This window comes from Carcharhinus amblyrhynchos, chromosome 25, assembly GCF_965287045.1.
Source record: "Carcharhinus amblyrhynchos chromosome 25, sCarAmb.v2.hapA, whole genome shotgun sequence".
NCBI classification, from domain to species: Eukaryota; Metazoa; Chordata; class Chondrichthyes; order Carcharhiniformes; family Carcharhinidae; genus Carcharhinus; species Carcharhinus amblyrhynchos.
In genome coordinates this window covers 20,511,411-20,532,134 of record NC_137348.1, presented here as the reverse complement: position 1 = coordinate 20,532,134, position 20,724 = coordinate 20,511,411, and the positions used below count along the sequence as shown (strand labels likewise).

At 43.7% G+C, this 20,724-nt stretch overlaps 1 protein-coding gene across 2 annotated transcripts in view; it reads right to left on the bottom strand.

The window, feature by feature from the left end:
- The window catches only part of LOC145358136 (nuclear receptor subfamily 6 group A member 1-like), a 379,208-nt gene that overhangs the window by 312,897 nt on the left and 45,587 nt on the right, over positions 1-20,724 (bottom strand). The window contains exon 2 of one of the 2 annotated variants that reach the window (XM_080211815.1): positions 19,942-19,986. The exons of the other annotated variant lie outside the window; for it this stretch is intronic. Within the exon in view, the coding sequence (XP_080067941.1) occupies positions 19,942-19,986 (45 nt within the window). The remainder of the gene's footprint in view (positions 1-19,941; positions 19,987-20,724) is intronic. 2 annotated transcript variants of the gene reach the window in all.

Genomic DNA, 20,724 nt, shown 5'->3' with positions numbered 1-20,724 from the left:
AGGAAATGGTGCATAACAGCAGGAAATCAGAGTTGGAAAGACAAATGCCACTTGAGCACAAGGGACAGGTAAGAAAGAAATTGCATCACCTCATTTATCATAAGCATACCATAAGAGTTCTAACAGCACATTTCTATATATTAATTTGATTATAAACATGGCTGTAATAAACATATTTCCTGTCCAAACTTCAGATGTCACATGTGGCAAGTAAATTTCTTCCAACTGTTTACCAAATGTTCAGAAAAAGAGCACATTAGAATTGCATATCTATAACTGGTAAACAAAGTATATGTTTTTAAATATCTGATCACTTAACATCTTTTTAAAAAAAAAACTACCACAACTCAGACCAGTAATGAAATCTGAAACAAAATAATTAAATGCCAGAAATACTCAACAGGTCTGACAGCAGTTCTGAACAGTTTTGAAGAGTCATATTCGACACAAAATGTTAACTATTTCTCTCCGCCCAAAGGTGCTAGAAAGTGCTTTCAATAAGATCAGCCATGATCTTATTGAATGGCAGGGCAGGCTCGAGGGGCTAGATGGCCTACTCTTGCTCCTATTTCTTATGTTCTTGCGTTGATTGCCTGTACTTTATCTTGCTTGCAAAATTGAAAGCAATGATCATTCACATGATTTTTTTTCCAGATCCAGCAGACTCAACAGCAAATGTAAAAGTTTTCCACCATTTGCAGAAGTAAGCGTTTTTCTCCTCCAGAGCCAAAAAGGGAATGGCTTCTATAGCAGAGGGTGCTGAAACCACTGCTTTGAGGCTTCTAAAACAAAGACTGGTCCAAAATAGGGACCATGATGTGCCTTATTTATATATACACCAAAGGTATCATGATGTGCCTCTTACATATATTCTACTAAGGTATTGTCTATTAAACACAATATAATCAATAGTAGTAAATTTTAAACACATATTGTAACTTTAAAACGTAGTTTTGAATTTGTTGTAAGCTTTTGCCAAGGGTGGCCTGCCCTAAAAGAATAATGGGAAAAAAGCAGAACAAGACAGGCCACATTCACTGGAACAACGAAGTATAGAACTTTAATCAGTGAAAGGCTTTGGAAGACCTTGCAGCTGTAAGATACTAAGATTATGGAATAAATAGAAGGATTCAATTGCTAATTAATATGAATAGGAGCATTCTGCTTCTCATTCATGGCCTCCCTATGGGGGCTGTGATGATAAGGTATAGCTAGTTAGACAGGCTGACTCCCTTTTAGTTCTCATAATGTGCATGTGGTGAGAGCAAACCTTGAATCTGTCAGGCATGCGTAGGTTAGATTGCTAAGCAGGCGGGTGGGTGGGGGCGGGCAGGTAAATAGTATGCATTAACGTAATTGGACATCCAGTTTGTATGACAGATTGGGCAGAGGTACGAATCTTTGAAAATAGTATATATGTGTTCATGTAAATGTAATTTTAGAGAGAACTTGGGATCCATCCTGCATCTCTCTCCCAATGCGTACTGGTCAAATAAAGAACGTCTTTAACTGCATACTCTCGCAAGTTTTGTATTAGTTGAATTTGGCTCAATGCAGGACCCCTCAGGGAAGCCCCCAGAAAACTCCCCTAACAGCTTCTCTATTGTTCCCCTAATTATATGGAGTGAGAAGGGGCTAAGGGGTTGTCAAAGGGGCAGCACAGTGGTTAGCACTGCTATCTTACAGCACCAGGGATCCGGGTTCAATTCGAACCTCTAGTGACCGTCTGTGTGGAGTTTGCACATTCTTCCCATATCTGCGTGGGTTTCCTCTGGATGCTCCGCTTTCCTCCCACACTCCAAAGATGTGTGAGTTAGATTGAGTGGCCAGGATAAATTGCCCCTTTGTGTCAGGAGGACTAGCAGGGTGAATAGGTGGGGTTAAGGGCATATGGCATGGGCAGGATTGTGGTCGGTGCAGACTCGATGAACCAAATGACCTGCTTCTGCACTGTAAGGATTCTATGATGATTCTATTATTTTCATAAGACTTTTTGCCCGCAATGGGAGATGCAAGGCACAATTTCAGTGGGATATTAGTTGGGAGGAAGTTCAGTCCCAACTTGGTTCTGTAATTGTAAAACCATGTTAACTATTTACAAAATGGTGAATCCAGGATGGAGCTATTTGGCTCTGGCAAAGAGTCATACAGACTCAAAACATTAGCTTTGTTCTTTCTCCACAAATGCTGCACAACCTGCTGAGATTTCCCTGCAGTAATATACTTTAATATTACCTGGGGCTGTTTTGAGTTTCTCATATGTTCTTACAACGTTTTTACTATTTTCTGCTTGCAAGACAAGACCTTTGGCAAGCAACAAAGATAGACCGGCAGTAGCAAGCCAAAAACTCTCTCAATGCATGAAGATATCCACCGTCACTATAATTCCATGTAAGTGGGTTGAAGGCACAAGAATACAGAGTTTTAAGTTGTGGTGCCAATCATCACTTTTCTGATTAATTGTATATTAATTTATCATTTACCTCCAAAGGAGCAACAGTAACTGAAATTTGGTTTAACAATTAAACATTTATGTTCTTTCTTTCCTGATCTGAAGTTAACAATTTGAGATCCAATCGTAACATATTGTCCTTTTCCCAATTGTAGGTGCCAAGTGGCATCATGCTCTCACAAATGACATAGTAGCTTTGAATGTTGCATCAGCCTAGCTAGCAGCAGCCCAGAAGCAGCCTTTTAGTAAGTGTGAAAGAGGGGCATTAGCACAACATTCACTCGAGGAGGAAAAAGCACAAGTGATAGGAGATGCAAAGTTACAAGTCCATGATATCTCTCTACTGTATAGGTGAAGACCTGATAATGGATGTGGGGTGTGGAGCCAATCATGACAGCCCTAAGGAATTAGTTGGGCCCCATGAAACGGAGACCAGCAAAGAGGGGGGCTCAGCCAATGGCATATAGGTGCCTTTGGGTCAGTACATCTTGTGGGGAAAGTGGTCATCAGTAAGCACATGGGTATCATAGGGGGTTGTCATCTTGCTGGTATTGTGGGGGTAAAAGAGGAATGAGCTAGGTAGAGTTCCAAATACAATTGAGAGGTCAATTGTACACAGAAGACTGCAGCCGGCAACAGCAGCACAGGTCCAGTGGTGCTGAAGAGCAACATACTCCACAGAAAAGGCAGAGCGTCAGGCATCAGTGAGCTAGAGGAGAAGGATGCGAGGTAGGAAGACAGCTACCTTGAGATGACCACAGACCAGTGCTGCAGGAAACTGCAACTCTACAGACAGATGGTCACAGAAGTTTGTTCTCCTGACATAGAACATTTCATACTTTGCAGCACTACTCACCATTTCCTACCAGTAGCCAAAGTCACTGTGGCCTTTGTTATAATCCAGGTCAGAAATTCCAAGTGTTTTATGAAGTCCACCTAGATCATAAGTTTTGCACTTTGAATTTGGTTAGGGCAAGCATGAGATGTTTCACTTCTGGTATGATTCAAATGATCCACTAGGAGCTTTTATCAAAGTTTATTTAAAATACAGTTAACATATAGAAAGAAAATTAGCAATAACTTCTACCAATTACAAACAAGGAAAAAAATGACATTGTATAAACCTCAACAATTAAATATGTTCCAACCAAAGCTCCTTATAAACATACCCCTGCCACACGTTTAACGCAGAAAACAAGAATGCTAGCATGATACTGTTTGATTATGCAACTTTCTTCACATACACGGAGGCAAGCTTGAAGAGGGAGAGAAAGATAGAACGTTGCATCCAGCCTGAAATAAATCACCTTCAAACTAAGAAAGTAGCCAGCAGCCAGACCGGAAGTAAAACTTAAAAACTGTCCAAAGGCACCTGACTTATCCATCACTCTTTCACCAACAATTCAGGATCATGAAAATCTCAGACACTGCATTAGGCCCAAAGTAAAAATGAACAAAACCTTATTTAAACCATTTAAGCAGCAATAAAAGGACTTCGAAGCAGACAGCTCAGTGCCTGCTTCTAACTGCAGAGAACACAATGAAAAATATTTCTCTTACAGGTAAAGTAAGGTCATACCTTGAACCTTTTTACCTCTGGCTCCATCCAAGACTCAGCAGTGGACTTGGTGCCATTTTACAAACAATTGTGCACCACTACATGTCACAACTCACTATCTTCGAATACTCAACGGTACATTCAATTATAGACAGGTCATACTTCACAGGCAGAAAGGACAGTGGGTTTCACCTTTGTCACTGGATTTTCCTACAACTGAGGCATCATCAATGACACTCTATCATCAAAGCACCAACTGAGTGCCCAATGAGGTTCACCAATATGAAGGGTTCCCAAACTGCAAACATTCAACTGATCTGCAACCACATATGTGGGGGCTTGCTTTCATGGCAACATGACTATTTCATCAACTAATTCAGCCTGCTTCAACTCTTCATTCCAAGTTCCAAGGATGAGTTTTAGGGAACAGAGGATATTCCTTGAAGAGTTGCTTATTCACCACTCTACATTAACCTATCACAGAAGCATACCACCTGCAACCATGTGTTCATAAGACAAGTAATGAGCAGACTATTGTGCTTCTTAAGATGTGGCTCTAGTGCATTTATCAGGTAGCCCCTGTAGTACACTCCAATCAGGATCTTTGCATCTGTTGTACTCTGCTATGCTCTCCATAACATAACCCTCGAGGGAGAAGTGAAAGGAGAAGGAAAAGTAGAAGTAGATGAAGAAGGTGAAGTGCTGGATGGGCAGCATCACAGATCACACCCACAGATTCATCACAGCAGATGATGAAGATGATGCAGAGTACAAAGATGGCCCAGCTGCACTGGAAGGTGACCAGGCCCAGCAGAGGGATCAAGGGTCTCATCAGGAATCATTTAAATTAGCCTGGTTCCTGTTGAGCTCCACTGACCCACGTGGAACATGGTTTGGAATTCACTTTGAGCTAATTATGAGAACATTGTTGAAAAGGCAGCCTGAAGCATCAATCCTAACTGCCAGTGAAAGAAGCACATTGGCTTAAAAGTTTCACTGCCCTTGCTCCCTTTCGCAATTCATCGCTCTCTTACTATGTAACCACTACAGCTCACACGTTTGGTTTAATGTAATGCTGGCTCAAAAAGACAAAACAAGGCAATCTTACTAGGTCAATCTGCGTGGCAAGCCAGCAAAATTGTGCAAGAGGCCGGTTTTGTGCCCAGTTTCTCATCTTTCGTGACATTACCAGCCCCAAACTGCCAGCATAACTTGCTGTGCACCCTTAACATTCATTAGGCTATTTAAATAGTATTAGTGACACAATTATCCAGGTTCACTTGCCTTGACGGCCTCGCTAGCGGAGGTTCTCAGTGACAAGAGTCACATATGCTCCCCCACCAATGGGAAACAGATGTGATGGCCTCACCAGTGGGGCTGGAAGCCATTGAAAATCCTACAATGCAGAAAGAGGCCATTCGGCCCATCAAGTCTGCACCGACCACAATCCCACCTAGGTCCTCTCTCTATAACCCCATGCATTTACCCTAGCTAATCCCTCTGGCACTAAGGGGCAATTTAGCATAGTCAATCCACCTAACCCACACATCCTGTGGGAGAAAACTGGCGTACCCAGAGGAAACCCATGCAGACACGGGGAGAATGTGCAAACTCCACACAGACAGTGACCCAAGCCGGGAATTGAACCCAGGTCCCTGGCACTGTGAGGCAGCAGTGCTAATTCTTGTGCCACCATGCCACCCCAACCACTGTGTACCATGCCGCTCTATGACATCTCCAGTCCTTGCCAACACTTGTGGAGCACCAACTGACATGTCCAAACATCACTGCACCATCACCAGGACCAGTCAAAGCTATATAGTATGGCATGTTTTCTGAGAATGCAAATGCATTGTTCCTGCATGCACTTCATGGTTCTCCATATGCTTGGCCACTCTCTCAAAAAGGTGCTCAGGCCCTCCCAGCACTGAGCTACAGTGGCACAAGTCAGTCAGCAAGATAGAATTAGGCCATGAGCTTGCACTGACTCAGAAACTCGGACACAGAACACATCTGTTGCTGCTGACCTAAGTAGAGCCCCCTTTCCTGTAATTCCCATGGTGCTGCTTCTGTGGCCTACTAAGAAGGACTGTGTCTGTCTCTTGAACAGCATTTCAACATTAGAAACTGTGGGAGACACAAGGGATCATGAACTCACCTCATGAGATACCAACCCAGCCTCTTCAACAGTCACAAACTCCTGGCAGATGGTTAAAGGAAGCCATATGTTGTAAGAAATCAGAGTCTTTTAATAAACTGACATTTTCCTCAAGAGTATAGAACGTTTATGAGATTAGCTGAACAGCACTGATTCTCCCTCCAGAAAGACAATTTCTGAACACTTCAACCTATGATGCTAAATAATCCAGGAAGTGGCCAGGTTCAGGCTGCCATTTTATAATTCATTCACAGGATGGGGTATTGCTGGCTAGGCCAGCATGTATTGCCCAATCCAAATTCCCTTGAAAAGGTGGTGGGATCCACCTTCTTGAACCACTGCAGTTCATGTGGTGTAACTATACCTGGAGGGCTGTTAGGGAGGGGAGTCCCAAGAATCAGACTCAGCAACAGTAAAAGGAGTGGCAATACATTTTCAATTCAGCATTAAGAACGACTTGGAAGGGAATGTGTAGTTGGTGGTATTCCCATACATATGCTGCCCTTGTCCTTCTACATGGTTGTAGTCATGGGTTTGGAAGATGCTGCCTAAAGAGCCTCGGTCAGTTCCTGCAGTGTATCGTATATGCACTGCTGTTACTGTATATTGGTGGTGGAGGGAGTGGGTGTTGAAGGTGGTGGATGGGATCTCGATCAAGTGGATTACTTTATCCTGGATGATGTTGAGCTTCTTGGGCATTGTTGAAGCTGTGCACATCCAGGCAAGAGGAGAAAATTCCATCACACTCCTGACTTGTGCCTTGCAGAGGTGGACAGGCTTTGCGAAGTCAGGAAACTCATCACAGAATTCCTAGCCTTTGAACTGGACGAGCCAATTAAATACTGTGGATACAACAGCAGGTCAGTTTCTGGTCAATAGTAATCTCCAGGATGTTGATAGTTGGGGTTTCAGCAATGATAATGCCATTGAATGCCAACAGGCAATAATATACTCTCTTGTTGGAGATGCGCATTGCCTAGCACTCGTGGTGTCTTGCCATTCGTCAGCCAAAGCCTGGTTGTCATTCTGGTCTTGCTGCACTTGAATATCGACTGTGGTCACTGATGAAGCAGTTAAAGATGGTTTGGGTCAAGGGCACTAGTCTAAAGGAACTATCATGGTGATGTCCTGGAACAGACAACCCACCACAAAAATCTTCCCTTGTGCCAGGTATAACTCCAACCAGCTTAGGGCTTTCATCTTTATTTCCAGTGATTCCAGTATTGCTAGGGCTCCTCGATGGCACATTTTGTCAAATGCTGCCTTGATGTCAAGGGCAGGCACTCAAGTCACCTCCAGAATTCAGCTCTTTTGCCCAGTTTTAAACCAATGAGGTCAGAAGCTGAATGACCTTGAACTTCAATGAACAGGTTTTTGCTGAGCAGACGGCACTTCATAGCACCGTTGATGACCCTTCCATCTATTTTCAAGAAAGGGAACAGGGATAGCCCGGGAAATTACCGAACGGTGAGTCTGACCTCAGTGGTTGGTAAGTTGATGGAGAGGATTCTGAGGGGCAAGATTTATGAGCATGTAGAGAAGTTTAGAATGATCAGGAATAGTCAGCATGGCTTTGTCAAGGGCAGGTCGTGCCTTACGAGCCTAGTTGAGTTCTTTGAAAATGTGACTGAACACATTGACGAAGGAAGAGCAGTGGTTTACGTGGACTTCAGCAAGGCGTTTGATAAGGTCCCCCATGCAAGTCTTCTCGAGAAGGTGAGGGGGCATGGGATCCAGGGGGCTTTGGCCTTGTGGATCCAGAACTGGCTTGCCTGCAGAAGGCAGAGAGTGGTTGTGGATGGATCTTTTTCTGCATGGAGGTCGGTCACCAGTGGAGTGCCCCAGGGATCTGTTCTGAGATCCTTGCTGTTCGTCATTTTCATAAATGACCTGGATGAGGAAGTGGAGGGATGGGTTAGTAAGTTCGCCGACGATACGGAGGTTGGTGGTGTTATGGATAGTCTGGAGGGATGTCAGAAGTTGCAGCATGACATAGATAGGATGCAAGACTGGGCGGAGAAGTGACAGATGGACTTCAACGCGGATAAGTGTGTAGTGGTCCATTTTGGCAGGACCAACAGGATGCAGGAGTACAATATCAAGGGTAGGAGTCTTAGCTGGGTTGAAGAGCAGAAGGATCTTGGGGTCCAGGTCCATAGGACTCTTAAATTGGCCTCGCAGGTGGAAGATGTGGTCAAGAAGGCGTATGGTGTACTGGCCTTCATTAATCGAGGGATTGGGTTTAGGAGTCGGGAGGTAATGCTGCAACTTTATAAGACCCTTGTCAGACCCCACTTGGAGTACTGTGCGCAGTTCTGATTGCCTCACTATAGGAAGGATGTGGAAGCTATAGAGAGGGTTCAGAGGAGATTTACAAGAATGTTGCCTGGATTGAGAGGCATGCCTTATGAAGATAAGTTGAGGGAGCTAGGTCTCTTCTCCCTGGAGAGATGAAGGTTGAGAGGCGACCTGATAGAGGTTTATAAAATGTTGAGAGGAATAGATAGGGTGGATTCTCAGGGGCTATTTCCCAGGGCTGAAATGGTCGCTACAAAAGGACACAGGTTTAAGGTGCTGGGAAGCAAGTACAAAGGAGATATCAGGGGAAAGTTTTTCACTCATAGGGTGGTGAGTGAGTGGGTGGAATCGGCTGCCATCAGTGGTGGTAGAGGCGAACTCACTGGGGTCTTTTAAAAGACTTCTGGATGAGTATATGGGATCGAATGGCATTGGAAGTTACAGATAGTTCTGTGGCTTGGTAGGTATAGATGTGATTGGCACAACTTGTGGGCCGAAGGGCCTGTTTGTGCTATGTTCTATGTTTACTGAGGGGCACATGGGATTGCAGGTAAAGTATTGAGTTGGATAGAAAGCAAACATTTGATTTGTCACATGTATTAACATGGTGAAAAATATTTTTTCTTCTGCATTAGACAAAGCATACTGTACGTAAAGAAGGACAGTGTAGAATATAATGTTACAGTCATAGCTATGACGTGATGAAAGATCAACTGAATGCAAGGTAGGTCCATTCAAAAGTCAGGTGGCAGCGAGGAAGAGGCTGTTCTCGAGTCAGCGGGTACGTGACCTGAGTTTTGTATCTTTTTCCCGACAGAATAAGGTGGAAGAGAGAACGTCCAGGGTCTGTGGGGTCCGGCCCCCAGAAGTGAAGACAGTAAAATGGATGGGAGGCTAGTTTGAATAATGGACTGGGCTTCATTCATGACCCTTTGTAGTTTCTTATAGTCTTGAGCAAGCAGCAGCCATACCAAGCTGTGATGCAACAAGAATGCTTTCCATGGTGCATCTCTGGAAGTTGTTGTAGCAAACATGCCAAATTTCCCTAGTCTTCTGAGAAAGTAGAGACATTGGTGGGGTTTCTTAACAATAGTGTCCACATGGGGGAACCAGGACAAGTTGTTAGTGGTCTGGGCACCTAAAAACTTGAAGCTCTTGACCATTTCTACTTCATCCCCATTGATGTAGATGGGGCACGTCCTCCACTACGCTGCGTGAAGTCGATGACTATCTCCTTCATTTTGTTGACATTGAAGAGATTATTGTCATTGCACCAGCTCACCAGATTCTCTATCTCTTTCCTGTATTATGTGCTGTCATTGCTTGACCCACTACAGTTGTGTCATCAGCAAATTTGAAAATCGAGTTGGAGGGGAATTCGGCCATACGGTCAAAGGCATATAAAGGAGTATAGTTAGGGACTGGGGACACAGCCTTGCGGAGCACCGGTGTTGAGGGGTGTTGTTGCCTATCTTACTGACTGCAATCTGTGGGTTACAAAGTCTAGGATCCAGTTGTAGAGGTAGGAGCCGAGGCCCAGGCCACAAATTTTGGAGATGAGTCTTGTAGGAATAATGGTGTTAAAGACAGAGCTGTGGTTGATGAATGGGAGTCTGACATGGGTATCTTTATTATCTAGATGTTCCAGGGTTGCGTGTAGGGCTAGGGAGATGGCATTTGCTGTGGACCTGTTGTGGCAATAGACGAACTGTAGTGAACCCAGGCAGTCTGAAAGGCAGGAAATGATTTGTGCCATGACAACCTTTCGAAGCACTTCATAATGATGAGTCACCAGATTACAGTCATTAAGGCACACTTGCCTGGCTTTTCTTTGGTACCAGGATGACGGTCATCTTCTTGAAGCAGGTAGGGCCCTCACATTGGTGTAAAAAGAGTTTGAAGATGTCTGCGAATACCTCTGCCAGCTGGTCTGCACAGGACCTGATTGGTCGTCCAGGTGGTCCATCTGGGCCAGTTGCTTTCCATGGGTTAACTTTTGAGAAGGCTCTTCTGACGTCAGCAGTGGTGACTTTGGATACAGGTTCGTCTGAAGCTTCTGAGCTAGAGGGTGTGCCCTCACTGACCTCTTACTCAAAACGGGCATAAATATGCTGAGCTTTTTGGGAAGGGGTGCATTGGAACTGGCGATTTTACCTGCTTTTATCTTGTAGCCAATTAGGTCTTGCAGACCTTGCCTTTGTCAGTGGGAGTTCATGTAGCTAGCCTAGGATTCTAGCTTGGTCCAGTTTTGTCTTTTGGCATCTTTGATGGATCTCCTTGGATCATATCTGGCTTTCTTGTGTAGATCAGGGTCGCCTGACTTGAATGCCTTAGACCTGGACTTCAGCAAGCAGTGGATATCCCTGTTCATCCATGGTTTCCGGTTGGAAAATACTCAGATTTGCTTCTTTGGCACACAGTCTTCGACACAGTTAATGAAGTCAGATACTGTAATGGCGTACTCATTTAGGCTGGTCACAAAGTTTAAGTTTTGACTAGTCGACTGACTCTTAAGCATTTGACTCCGACCAACACTGCACAACTTTCTCTGACGGATTCTCGTGTTTCAGTTTTTGCTGGTAAGCTGGGAGCAGGAGCAGAGCCTTGTGGTCTGAGTTACTAAAGTGTGAATGGGCGATAAAGCAGTAGGCATTTTTGATATTTGCGTAGCAGTGGTCTACATGTTTGGGCCTCTGGTGGAACAGGAGATGTGTTAGTGGTACCTTGGCAGAACACTCAAACTTGGTCTGATTGAGGTCCCTGGCCACAATGAACAAGGCCTCGGGATGTTCCGTCTCAAGGCTTTTTGTGGTGGCATATATATCATCCAGCGCAGTCTTCACGTTTGCATGCGGTGGAATGTAAATTACTGTCAGGATAATAGAGATGAACTTCCACAGAAGGCATTATGGGCAGCATAAGTGAGTCTTTTTCTAATTAGCACTGAGTGACTAGTTGGGTTCCACATGGATCTATGTTAGGACCTCAACTGTTCACATTATTAATGATTTGGAAGAGGGAATTGAATGTATCTCCAAATTTTCAAATGATACACAGTTGGTGGTAGAGTGAGCTGTGAGAAGGACGTAGAGATGCTTCAGTATGATTTGGACAGGCTGAGTACATGGGCATCTGCAGTATAATGTGGATAAATGTGAGGCTATACACTTTGGTAGCAATAATAGGAAGGTCGATTACTTGAATGGGTGTAAATTGAGAGAGATGGATACTCAACAAGACTTTGAAGTCTTTGTGCATCAGTCGCTGAAGGTAAGCATGCAGGTACAGCAGGGAGTAAGGAAGACAAATGATATAAGAACATAAGAAATAGGAGCAGGAGTAGGCCATTTAGCCCTTCGAGCCTGCCCCACCATTCAATAAGATCATGGCTGATCTGTCGTGGCTCAGTTCCACATTCCCGCCCTCCCCCCATAACCCTTAATCCCCTCTCTTATCAAAAACCCATCAACCCGCTTCTTAAAAATATTTAGCGAGGTAGCCTCCACCACTTCAACAGGCAGAGAATTCCACAGATCCACCACCCTCTGAGTGAAGAAATTCCTCCTCAACTCTGTTTTAAACCGCCCCCCTTTTATCTTGAGGCTGTGCCCCCTAGTCCTACTGTCCTTTCTGAGCAGGAAGAGTCTCTCCACCTCTATCCTATCCATCCCATTCATCATCTTATACATCTCAATGAGATCTCCCCTCATTCTTCTAAACTCTAACGAGTACAAGCCTAGTTTATTCAGCCTCTCCTCATAGCTCAACCCCCTCAACTCCGGCATCAGCCTAGTAAACCTCCTCTGCACTCCCTCCAAGGCCAAAATATCCTTGTGTAAGTACGGCACCCAAAACTGCACACAGTACTCCAGCTGCGGCCTCACCAATGCCCTATACAGCTGCAGCAAGACCTCCCTACTTTTATATTCAATCCCCCTCGCTATGAAGGCCAGCATCCCATTCGCCTTCCTGACCACCTGCTGCACCTGCAAGCTGGGTTTTTGTGACTCATGCACAAGAACCCTGAGGTCCCTCTGCACCGTCGCCTGCTGCAGTTTTTCTCCACGTAAATAATAATCCTTCCTACCATTACTCCTACCAAAGTGGACCACCTCGCACTTGCCAACATTAAATTCCATTTGCCAGTTCCTGGCCCATTCGCCCAGCCTATCTAGATCCTTCTGCAGACTCTCCACACCCTCCACACAATTTGCCGTTCCACCAATCTTGGTGTCATCAGCAAATTTCGACACCATACACTCGGTTCCCTCCTCCAGATCATCTATATAAAATGGTAAATCGCTGAGGCCCCAGCACCGACCCCTGGGGCACTCCACTAGTCACCAACCGCCAATCCGAATAGCACCCATTGACCCCCACTCTCTGCCTCCTATTTGACAACCAATCCTCTATCCACGCTAACATCCTACCCCCAACTCCATGTCCCCTGACCTTCTGCAATAACCTCTTGTGAGGTACCTTGTCAAACGCCTTCTGAAAATCAAGACAGACCACATCCACCGGCTCTCCTCTATCCACCACCCTAGACACATCCTCATAGAACTCCAGTAAATTTGTCAGACACGACTTCCCTTTAACAAAACCGTGCTGCGTCTGCTCTATCAAGCAGTTCCCCTCAAGATGCCTCGCTATTTCCTCCTTGATGACGGATTCTAACATTTTACCTACAATAGACATTAAACTAACCGGCCTATAATTCCCTGCCTTTTGCCTGGCACCCTTCTTAAACAACGGCGTAACATTAGCCGTTTTCCAGTCTTCCGGCACTTCCCCGGAATCCAGCGACGTCTGGAAAATAACCACCAAGGCATCCACTATCACCTCCGCCATTTCTTTCAGAACCCTCGGATGCATTCCATCCAGTCCTGGGGACTTGTCCACAATCAGCCCCTCCAGTCTGTCGAGCACCACCTCTCTAGTAACAGTAATGTCATTGAGACCCTCCAGTCCTACCGCCTTTCCATCGCTAACACCCGGCAAATTATTCACGTCCTCCTCCGTGAAGACCAAAACAAAAAAGTTATTCAAGACCTCAGCCATATCCTCATCCCCTACCACTAAGTCCCCTTTCTCATCCTCTAAGGGTCCAACGTTCACCCTAGCTAGCCTCTTCCTTTTTATAAAAAATCTTGCTATCCTTTTTTACATTAAGCGCTAGCCCAGCTTCATAGTTTCTCCTACCCTTCTTTATCAACTTCTTTGTCAATCTTTGTTGACATTTAAACCCCTCCCAATCCTCTTCGCGCCCACTACTCTTTGCTACTCTAAATGCCTCCGCTTTTAATTTAACACTTTCCTTCACCTCCTTCGTTATCCACGGCTTATTACCTCTCCTCCTACGGTCCTTTTTGACCATCGGAATAAATTTCTGCTAAGCACCAAGAAAGATCTCCTTAAAGATCCTCCACTGCTCCTCAGCAGACCTACCTTCCAACGCGCTCCCCCAGTCCACATTCGCCAATTCTTCTCTCATCCTACCGTACTCCCCTCTGTTCAAACAAAGGATGCGTGTCCGGGAACCCACTTTCTCCTCCTCCATCTGCACCAGTAACTCCACCATACAATGATCACTCTCCCCAAGAGGATCCTTCACCGCAAGGTCCCTAATTCTACCCGCCTTATTACACAACACCAGATCCAAGATAGCTCGCTCCCTCGTCGGCTCCAACACACACTGTTCAAGGAAACTATCCCGGCAGCATTCCAAGACCTCCTCCTCGAGCCCACCGCGTCCAACATGGGTCGACCAATCAATATGCAGATTGAAATCCCCCATAATTACGGCCGTCCCATTCCTGCATGCCGCACTTATTTGCGCGTTAACAGCCCGCCCCACCTCCAGATCACTATTCGGGGGCCTATAGACGACACCCACCAGCGTCTTCCTCCCTTTGCTGTTCCTAATCTCCACCCACAACAATTCCACGTTCTGTTCTTTGGTTCCTATATCATCCCTTGCTACCACCCTGATGCTATCCTTAATCAGCAGAGCTATGCCCCCCCCTTTTTCCTCCCACCTATCCTTCCTAAACACTTGATACCCCTGGACATTCAGCTCCTAGTCCCTGTCACCTTGCAGCCACGTCTCTGTAATGGCCACCAGATCATATCCATTTGTGCTGATCTGCGCCACCAGCTCATCCACTTTATTCCGAATGCTTCGTGCATTCAGATAAAGTGCCTTCATCCCAGCATGTTGGTCTTCATAGCGAGGGAGTTTGAGCATAAGGATAGGGATGCTTTGCTGCAACTGTATAGGGAATTGGTGGGGCCACACCTGGAGTTCAGTTTTGGTGTCCTTATCTGACGAAGGCTGTCCTTGCTATAGAGGGAGTACAGCGAAGGTTTACCAGGCTGATTCCTGGGATGGCAGATCTGTCATATGAGGAGAGACCAAGTGGGTTAGGATTAAATTCATTGGAGTTTAGAAGAATTAGACGGGATCTCACAAAAACTTATAAAATTCTAACAGGGTTAGACAGGTAGATTCAGAATGTTCCCAATGGCGGGGGAGTCGAGAACCTCAGGTCATAAGTTGAGGATGAGGGATAAACCTTTTAGAACTCAGATGAAATTTCCTCACCCAGAGGGTGGTGAATGTGTGGAATTTACTACCACTGAATTTGGTTAAGGCAAAAATGTTGTCTGATTTCAAGAAGAAATTAGATATAGGTCTTGGGGCTAAAGGGATATTGGGGGGGCGGGGGGGCACGCAGAAATCAGGATATTGAATTCGACGATCAGCGGTGATCAAAGTGAATGGCAGAACAGGCTCGAAGGACTGAACAGCCTACTTCTGCTTCTAGTTTCTATGTTGCTATCAAGAGTAGACATATTAAGTAGCCAGGTTAGATTTGTTCTGCTTTTGTAGGGCATATCTGGGCAATTTTCCACATTGCTTGATAGATGCTTGTGTTGTAGCTGTGCTGGAACAGTTTGGATAGGAGCTCGACAAGTTCTGAAGCACAAGTCTTCAGTACTAGCGCCCAAATATTGTTACAGCATCCAATCCCTGCAGCAATTTGTTGATATCACATGGAATGACCCAACTGGCTGAAGTCCTAGGGACCTCTGCAGGAAGCCATGTCATCCACCCAGCACTTCTGGCTGAAGATTATCTTTTGCACTCACGTGCTAGGCTCCTCCATCATTGAAGGTGAGAATATTTGTGGAGCCTCCTCTAGTGAGCTGTTCCACCATCATTCGTCACTGGATGTGGCAGGCAGAATTTAGATCTGATCTGTTGGTTGTGGAATAGCTTAATCCTGTTTGTTTATTTCTTGCTGCTTGTGCTGTTTGGCTCCTGGTAACATGTAACAATTGGAGGGTTTCCTCATCGTGAAGAGGCAAAGAAAGCTGCTGCGAAGAAGCAGTGCAAACTGCTTCGGTTAAGTACTATGCAGGATGCTTTTAAGGGTTCAGTTTCCATGCAAAAGAAAGAGAAAGATGGAAGGAGTGAGGGAATTATTGAAGTGTGCCTTGCTGGTGATAATTGGATCTAAAAAATTCAAATGGAGTGAAACAATTGTTGAAGGACACTACAAATTTTGATGTGAAATGGCAGGGGGAGAGGAGATCCTGCTGGGGGCTGACTATGAAACTGCATAGCTGCCAGGCACAGAGTAAAAACATTTATCAAGACATATTTTGGCTATGTTTATCCATTAATGAGAAATTATTTTCTTTAGTTTGACAAATCAGTTGCCTGTCAATTAATATTTGATCTATTTTGATTTTGTGGCCAGTACAGTGGCTGGCATTGCTGTCTCAGAGCTCCAGGGACCTGGATTCAATTCAGGCCTTGGGTGACTGTGATCTTTGCACATTCTCCAGTGTCTGTGTGGGTTTCCTCCTGGTGCTCTGGTTTCCTTCTATAATCTAAATGTATGCAGTTAGCTAGATTGGCATTGTTAAATTGCTCCTTAGTGTCTCAACATGTCTAGGTTCGATGGATTAACCATGGTATAGGTGTGGGATTACAGAGATAGGATTGGAGGGCCGCCTGGGTTAGATACCCTGTCATAGAGACAATGCAGACTCAGTGGGCCAAATGTTCTCTCTGAACTGTAGGGATTCTATGATTTTGGTTTGTTTTGTTACAAGCAAGAAGTACTGAAATGGAATCTCATCCATCATTTCTTTCATTGGTATTGTGGCAGGTCTCTGCACGGATTGTAACACCAGATTTGTAATGAAACGAACGTAGAATGAAGCCCTAATCAACGCCCAAGATACTTTGAAGCATAATGTTGTGATACTGATTCAGTGATTCCACTGAGGAACATTAGTGTGCATGTGGGTTCACACCCTCAAAAATAAGTGCTATCTCATCCAGTTGGCTTTGCATTTGGATTACAATGATGAACCCTGGTGGTCATTTAATTTCCATCTGTTATATCCTTCTCAAAAAGCCTGCTAGGAAATAAAAGCTTTGCGCCTTCTCCAAATGCAGTGCTCGTTCGCCCCAAAAATTAATAAATGGTGCTCTCCTTGGCAAATAAAGAAAGGGCGGATGGAACCCAAAATATTTTCAAGGAGGTGCAGTCCTTTTTTGAGGTGATAATTTTATTTGTATGTGGCTGCTTTTGGTGGTCTAGATGTAGTGGGTAACAATGGTAAAGAGTGGTCCCAACTCCTAATTTATGAGGTTGTTGGGGTCTACCAAAACCCAGGTCATGGCTTCCTGAATTTGAGTTGACCAATTATAGTGCCCGAGATTGAAACAGTTGAGCTTCATCAATTATAGGAAGCCATATTTGCAATTTCATGCCCAACTCAAATGTGCATCTATTAAGGTTTCAGAATTTCCTGATTTGGATCTCAATCAATCTATTTTCCCTACAAGTAGCTAGCACTAATATTTTGTGCCACATCTCTTCCATTTTCATGGAAGTGCATGGCATGTGCCTCCTCAAATTAAATCTATTGTTCCTTTCTCAGCACTGTTCAAATAGAAGGAATAGAGTATTACTAAGTTGCTAATCTTTATTGGGATTATATACCAATTTTTGTTGGGTCAAACAACTGCTGACAGTACTTCTGATATGGCATTGGCTGCCTATTCTGATTCTTCTACAGTTCTTTGAGGCAGTCAGCTTTATAGACCAATGCAGCATCACCCTTGGATGCAGTTCATTCATCCGTGCCTCTTCTTTCCTGCCTCAAGTGAATGGCCATCCAGAAGAAATTCAGGTAGAGACAGCAGGTTTCATGGAATTTTTCACAAAGGGTAAGTAATGGATGGCTCTGTATCAGTGGCATGCAATTAGCACAATCTAATTTTAGTGTTGAGATTCTATACAGAAAATGTTGTTGATGCTTCATTTACCAAACTTCTAATCAAATATTGTGAAACATGTTGGTTCATTCTATGTACTTTAAGGGAGAAATATCAAGTACTGTAATTCTACAACTAGGTCCACAGCAGACACCATTTCCCTGGCCCTGCACTCAACCCTAGAACACCTAGATAACAAGGACATCTATGTCAGGCTCCTATTTATTGACCAAAGCTCAGCTTTCAACACCATTATTCCCACAAAACTCATCTCCAAACTTCATGGCCTGGGCCTCGGCACCTCCCTCTGCGATTGGATCCTAAACTTCCTAACTCACAAACCACAATCAGTAAAGATAGACAACACCTCCTCCACGATCATCCTCAACACCGGTGCCCCAAATGGCAGATTTGTCAGCCCCCTACTATACTTCTTATACACCTATGACTGTGCGGGCAAATTCCCCTCAAATTTGATTTTCAAGTTTGCTGAGACACCACCATAGTGGGTTGGATCTCAAACAACGACGAGACAATACAGAGATGAGATAAAGAATCTGGTGAACTGGTGTGGCAACAATAACCTCTCCCTCAATGTCAACAAAAAGGAGATTGTCATCAACTTCACAAAGCTTAAAGGGGAACATGTCCCTGTATTCATCAAAGGGGATGAAGTAGAAAGGGTTGACAGCTTCAAGTTTTTAGGTATCTAGATCACCAACCTGTCCTGGTCCTCTCGTGTCGACACTATAGTTAAGAAAGCCCACCAATGCCTCTCCTTTCTCAGAAGACTAAGGAAATTTGGCATGTCAGCTACGACTCTCACCAACTTTTACAGATGCACCATAGAAAACATTCTTTCTGGTTGTACCACAGCTTGGTATGGCTCCTGCTCTGCCTAAGACCGCAAGGAACTACAAAAGATCATGAATGCAGCCCAATCCATCACGCAGACCAGCCTCCCATCCGTTGACTCTGTCGACATTTCCCGCTGCCTTGGCAAAGCGGGCAGCATAATTAAGGAAACCCCCCTGGACATTCTCTCTTCCATCTTCTTCCTTCGGGAAAAAGATACAAGAGTCTGAAATCATGTATCAATCAAATCAAGAACAGTTTCTTCCCTGCTGCTGACAGACTTTTAAACGGACTTACCTTGCATTAAGTTGATCTTTCTCTACACCCTATGACTGTAACACTACGTTTTACACTCTCTCATTTCCTTCTCTATGAACGGTATGTTTTGTCTGTATAGCATACAAGAAACAGTACTTTTCACTGTATGTTAATACATGTGACAATAATAAATTAAATCAAGGTTTTCTAACTTTAGGAAGTTATTATTTTTCCCAAACTCTGCTCTAAACAAAAATCAGTGAAATCAGCTTCACAAATGCCAGTTCATTTTTTTGGGTCAAATATAATTCTTCATAGTAGAAAAATAAATTACTTTCCCAATTAAATAATAAGCATAGCTGTCTTCCCAAAATATAATCCTAAAAAGAAACTGGCATACATCGTCAACTGCATCTTGAATACCCACCTTGAAACTTTATCCAGTGGTAAGTTGTACACCATGCTGACAACCGAAGTCAAGTTCTACGTCAAAGCTACCCATTAGTACAGAGAAAATTAAGCAATTCTTAAAATATACAATGCAGTTTCATTTCCCAAAGGTAGGGGAGTCTAAAACTAGAGTGCTTGGGTTAAAGATGAGGGGGGAGAGAAACAAAAAGGTCCAGAGGGGCATTTTTTGTAAAAAACACAAAAGGGTGGTGAGTATCTGGAACAAGCTGCCAGGAGGTAGTAGTAGAGGCAGGTACAATTTTGTCTTTTGAAAAGCATTTGAACAATTACATTGTTAAAACGGGTATGGAGCGATATGGGCCAAACACAGCCAATGGGAAGAGCTTAGTGGTTTTAAAAAAAGGGCAGCACGGACAAGTTGAGCTGAAGGGCCTGTTTCCATACTGTGAACTTCTACGACTCCATTTAAGTTATCAGAATTGTGGTTTGAAACATTGATGTTACAATAATCTCTCAATAATCGATTGATATTACAATAATCACTGGATAAATGGGGTGGGGGTGGGGAGTCATTATGGTGTTCAGTTTTTCTACAATGAAGCCGGATAGACAGTTACTAGAATCACTCTTGTACAATGTGCAAAAAAACTTACTAGGATTAGACGAGTCATTTTCTAGTGGGCGGTCACTGTAAAAACCTGAAAGGAAACAAAAGAATTAATGATCTGCAGTTTATGGTTATAATGCACTTATAACTCAGGGAATAAAGTTGATCTTTTATGTTATGTTGTTTTAGGTCCTAACATTTTTTGCATACTGAGCGAATGTTCTTGTATTTAAAAGAACACATTTAATTTGAATAACTAATTGTTACATCAATTCATTTATATTAGCAGAATATTCAACATGAGTACCACCCAATTGAACTTAATTCAAGGACAGATTTTCATGAAATTATTTTGCTAATGTTGTTTCCAGCCTATTTAATGAACAAAAATATATAAAACAATTGAAAGTTCTAGTTTCTTTAGTCTGGATCTCGTAGCATGCAGGGTCAGACAACTTTAAACCAAAATACAGCAACCAGAAGTAAAGTTCGATATCTTTTTTGTTTTGGTTCTATTTGCATTTGAAAACAAAAATCAAAGAACCCAAGAATGTGGGATCAATGGAGGATACAGGGCTAGTTATACTGCTAGTGATGCATTTAACCATGAAGAAATTGAAGTACAAAGATCAACATTTTGCAATGTCACATTATGGGACCAGCAACCAATATAAAATCAATCAACAACAGAAAGAACGAAGGGTGAACAGGATTTGCTATGTAATAGAATTGGCTGGCAGAGTTTTTGAATGATCGCAAGTGGAGTAGAATAAGAGATGAAATGACAGATGCTGCCATCAATAATTGAAGCTAACTTCAAAAATCAGAA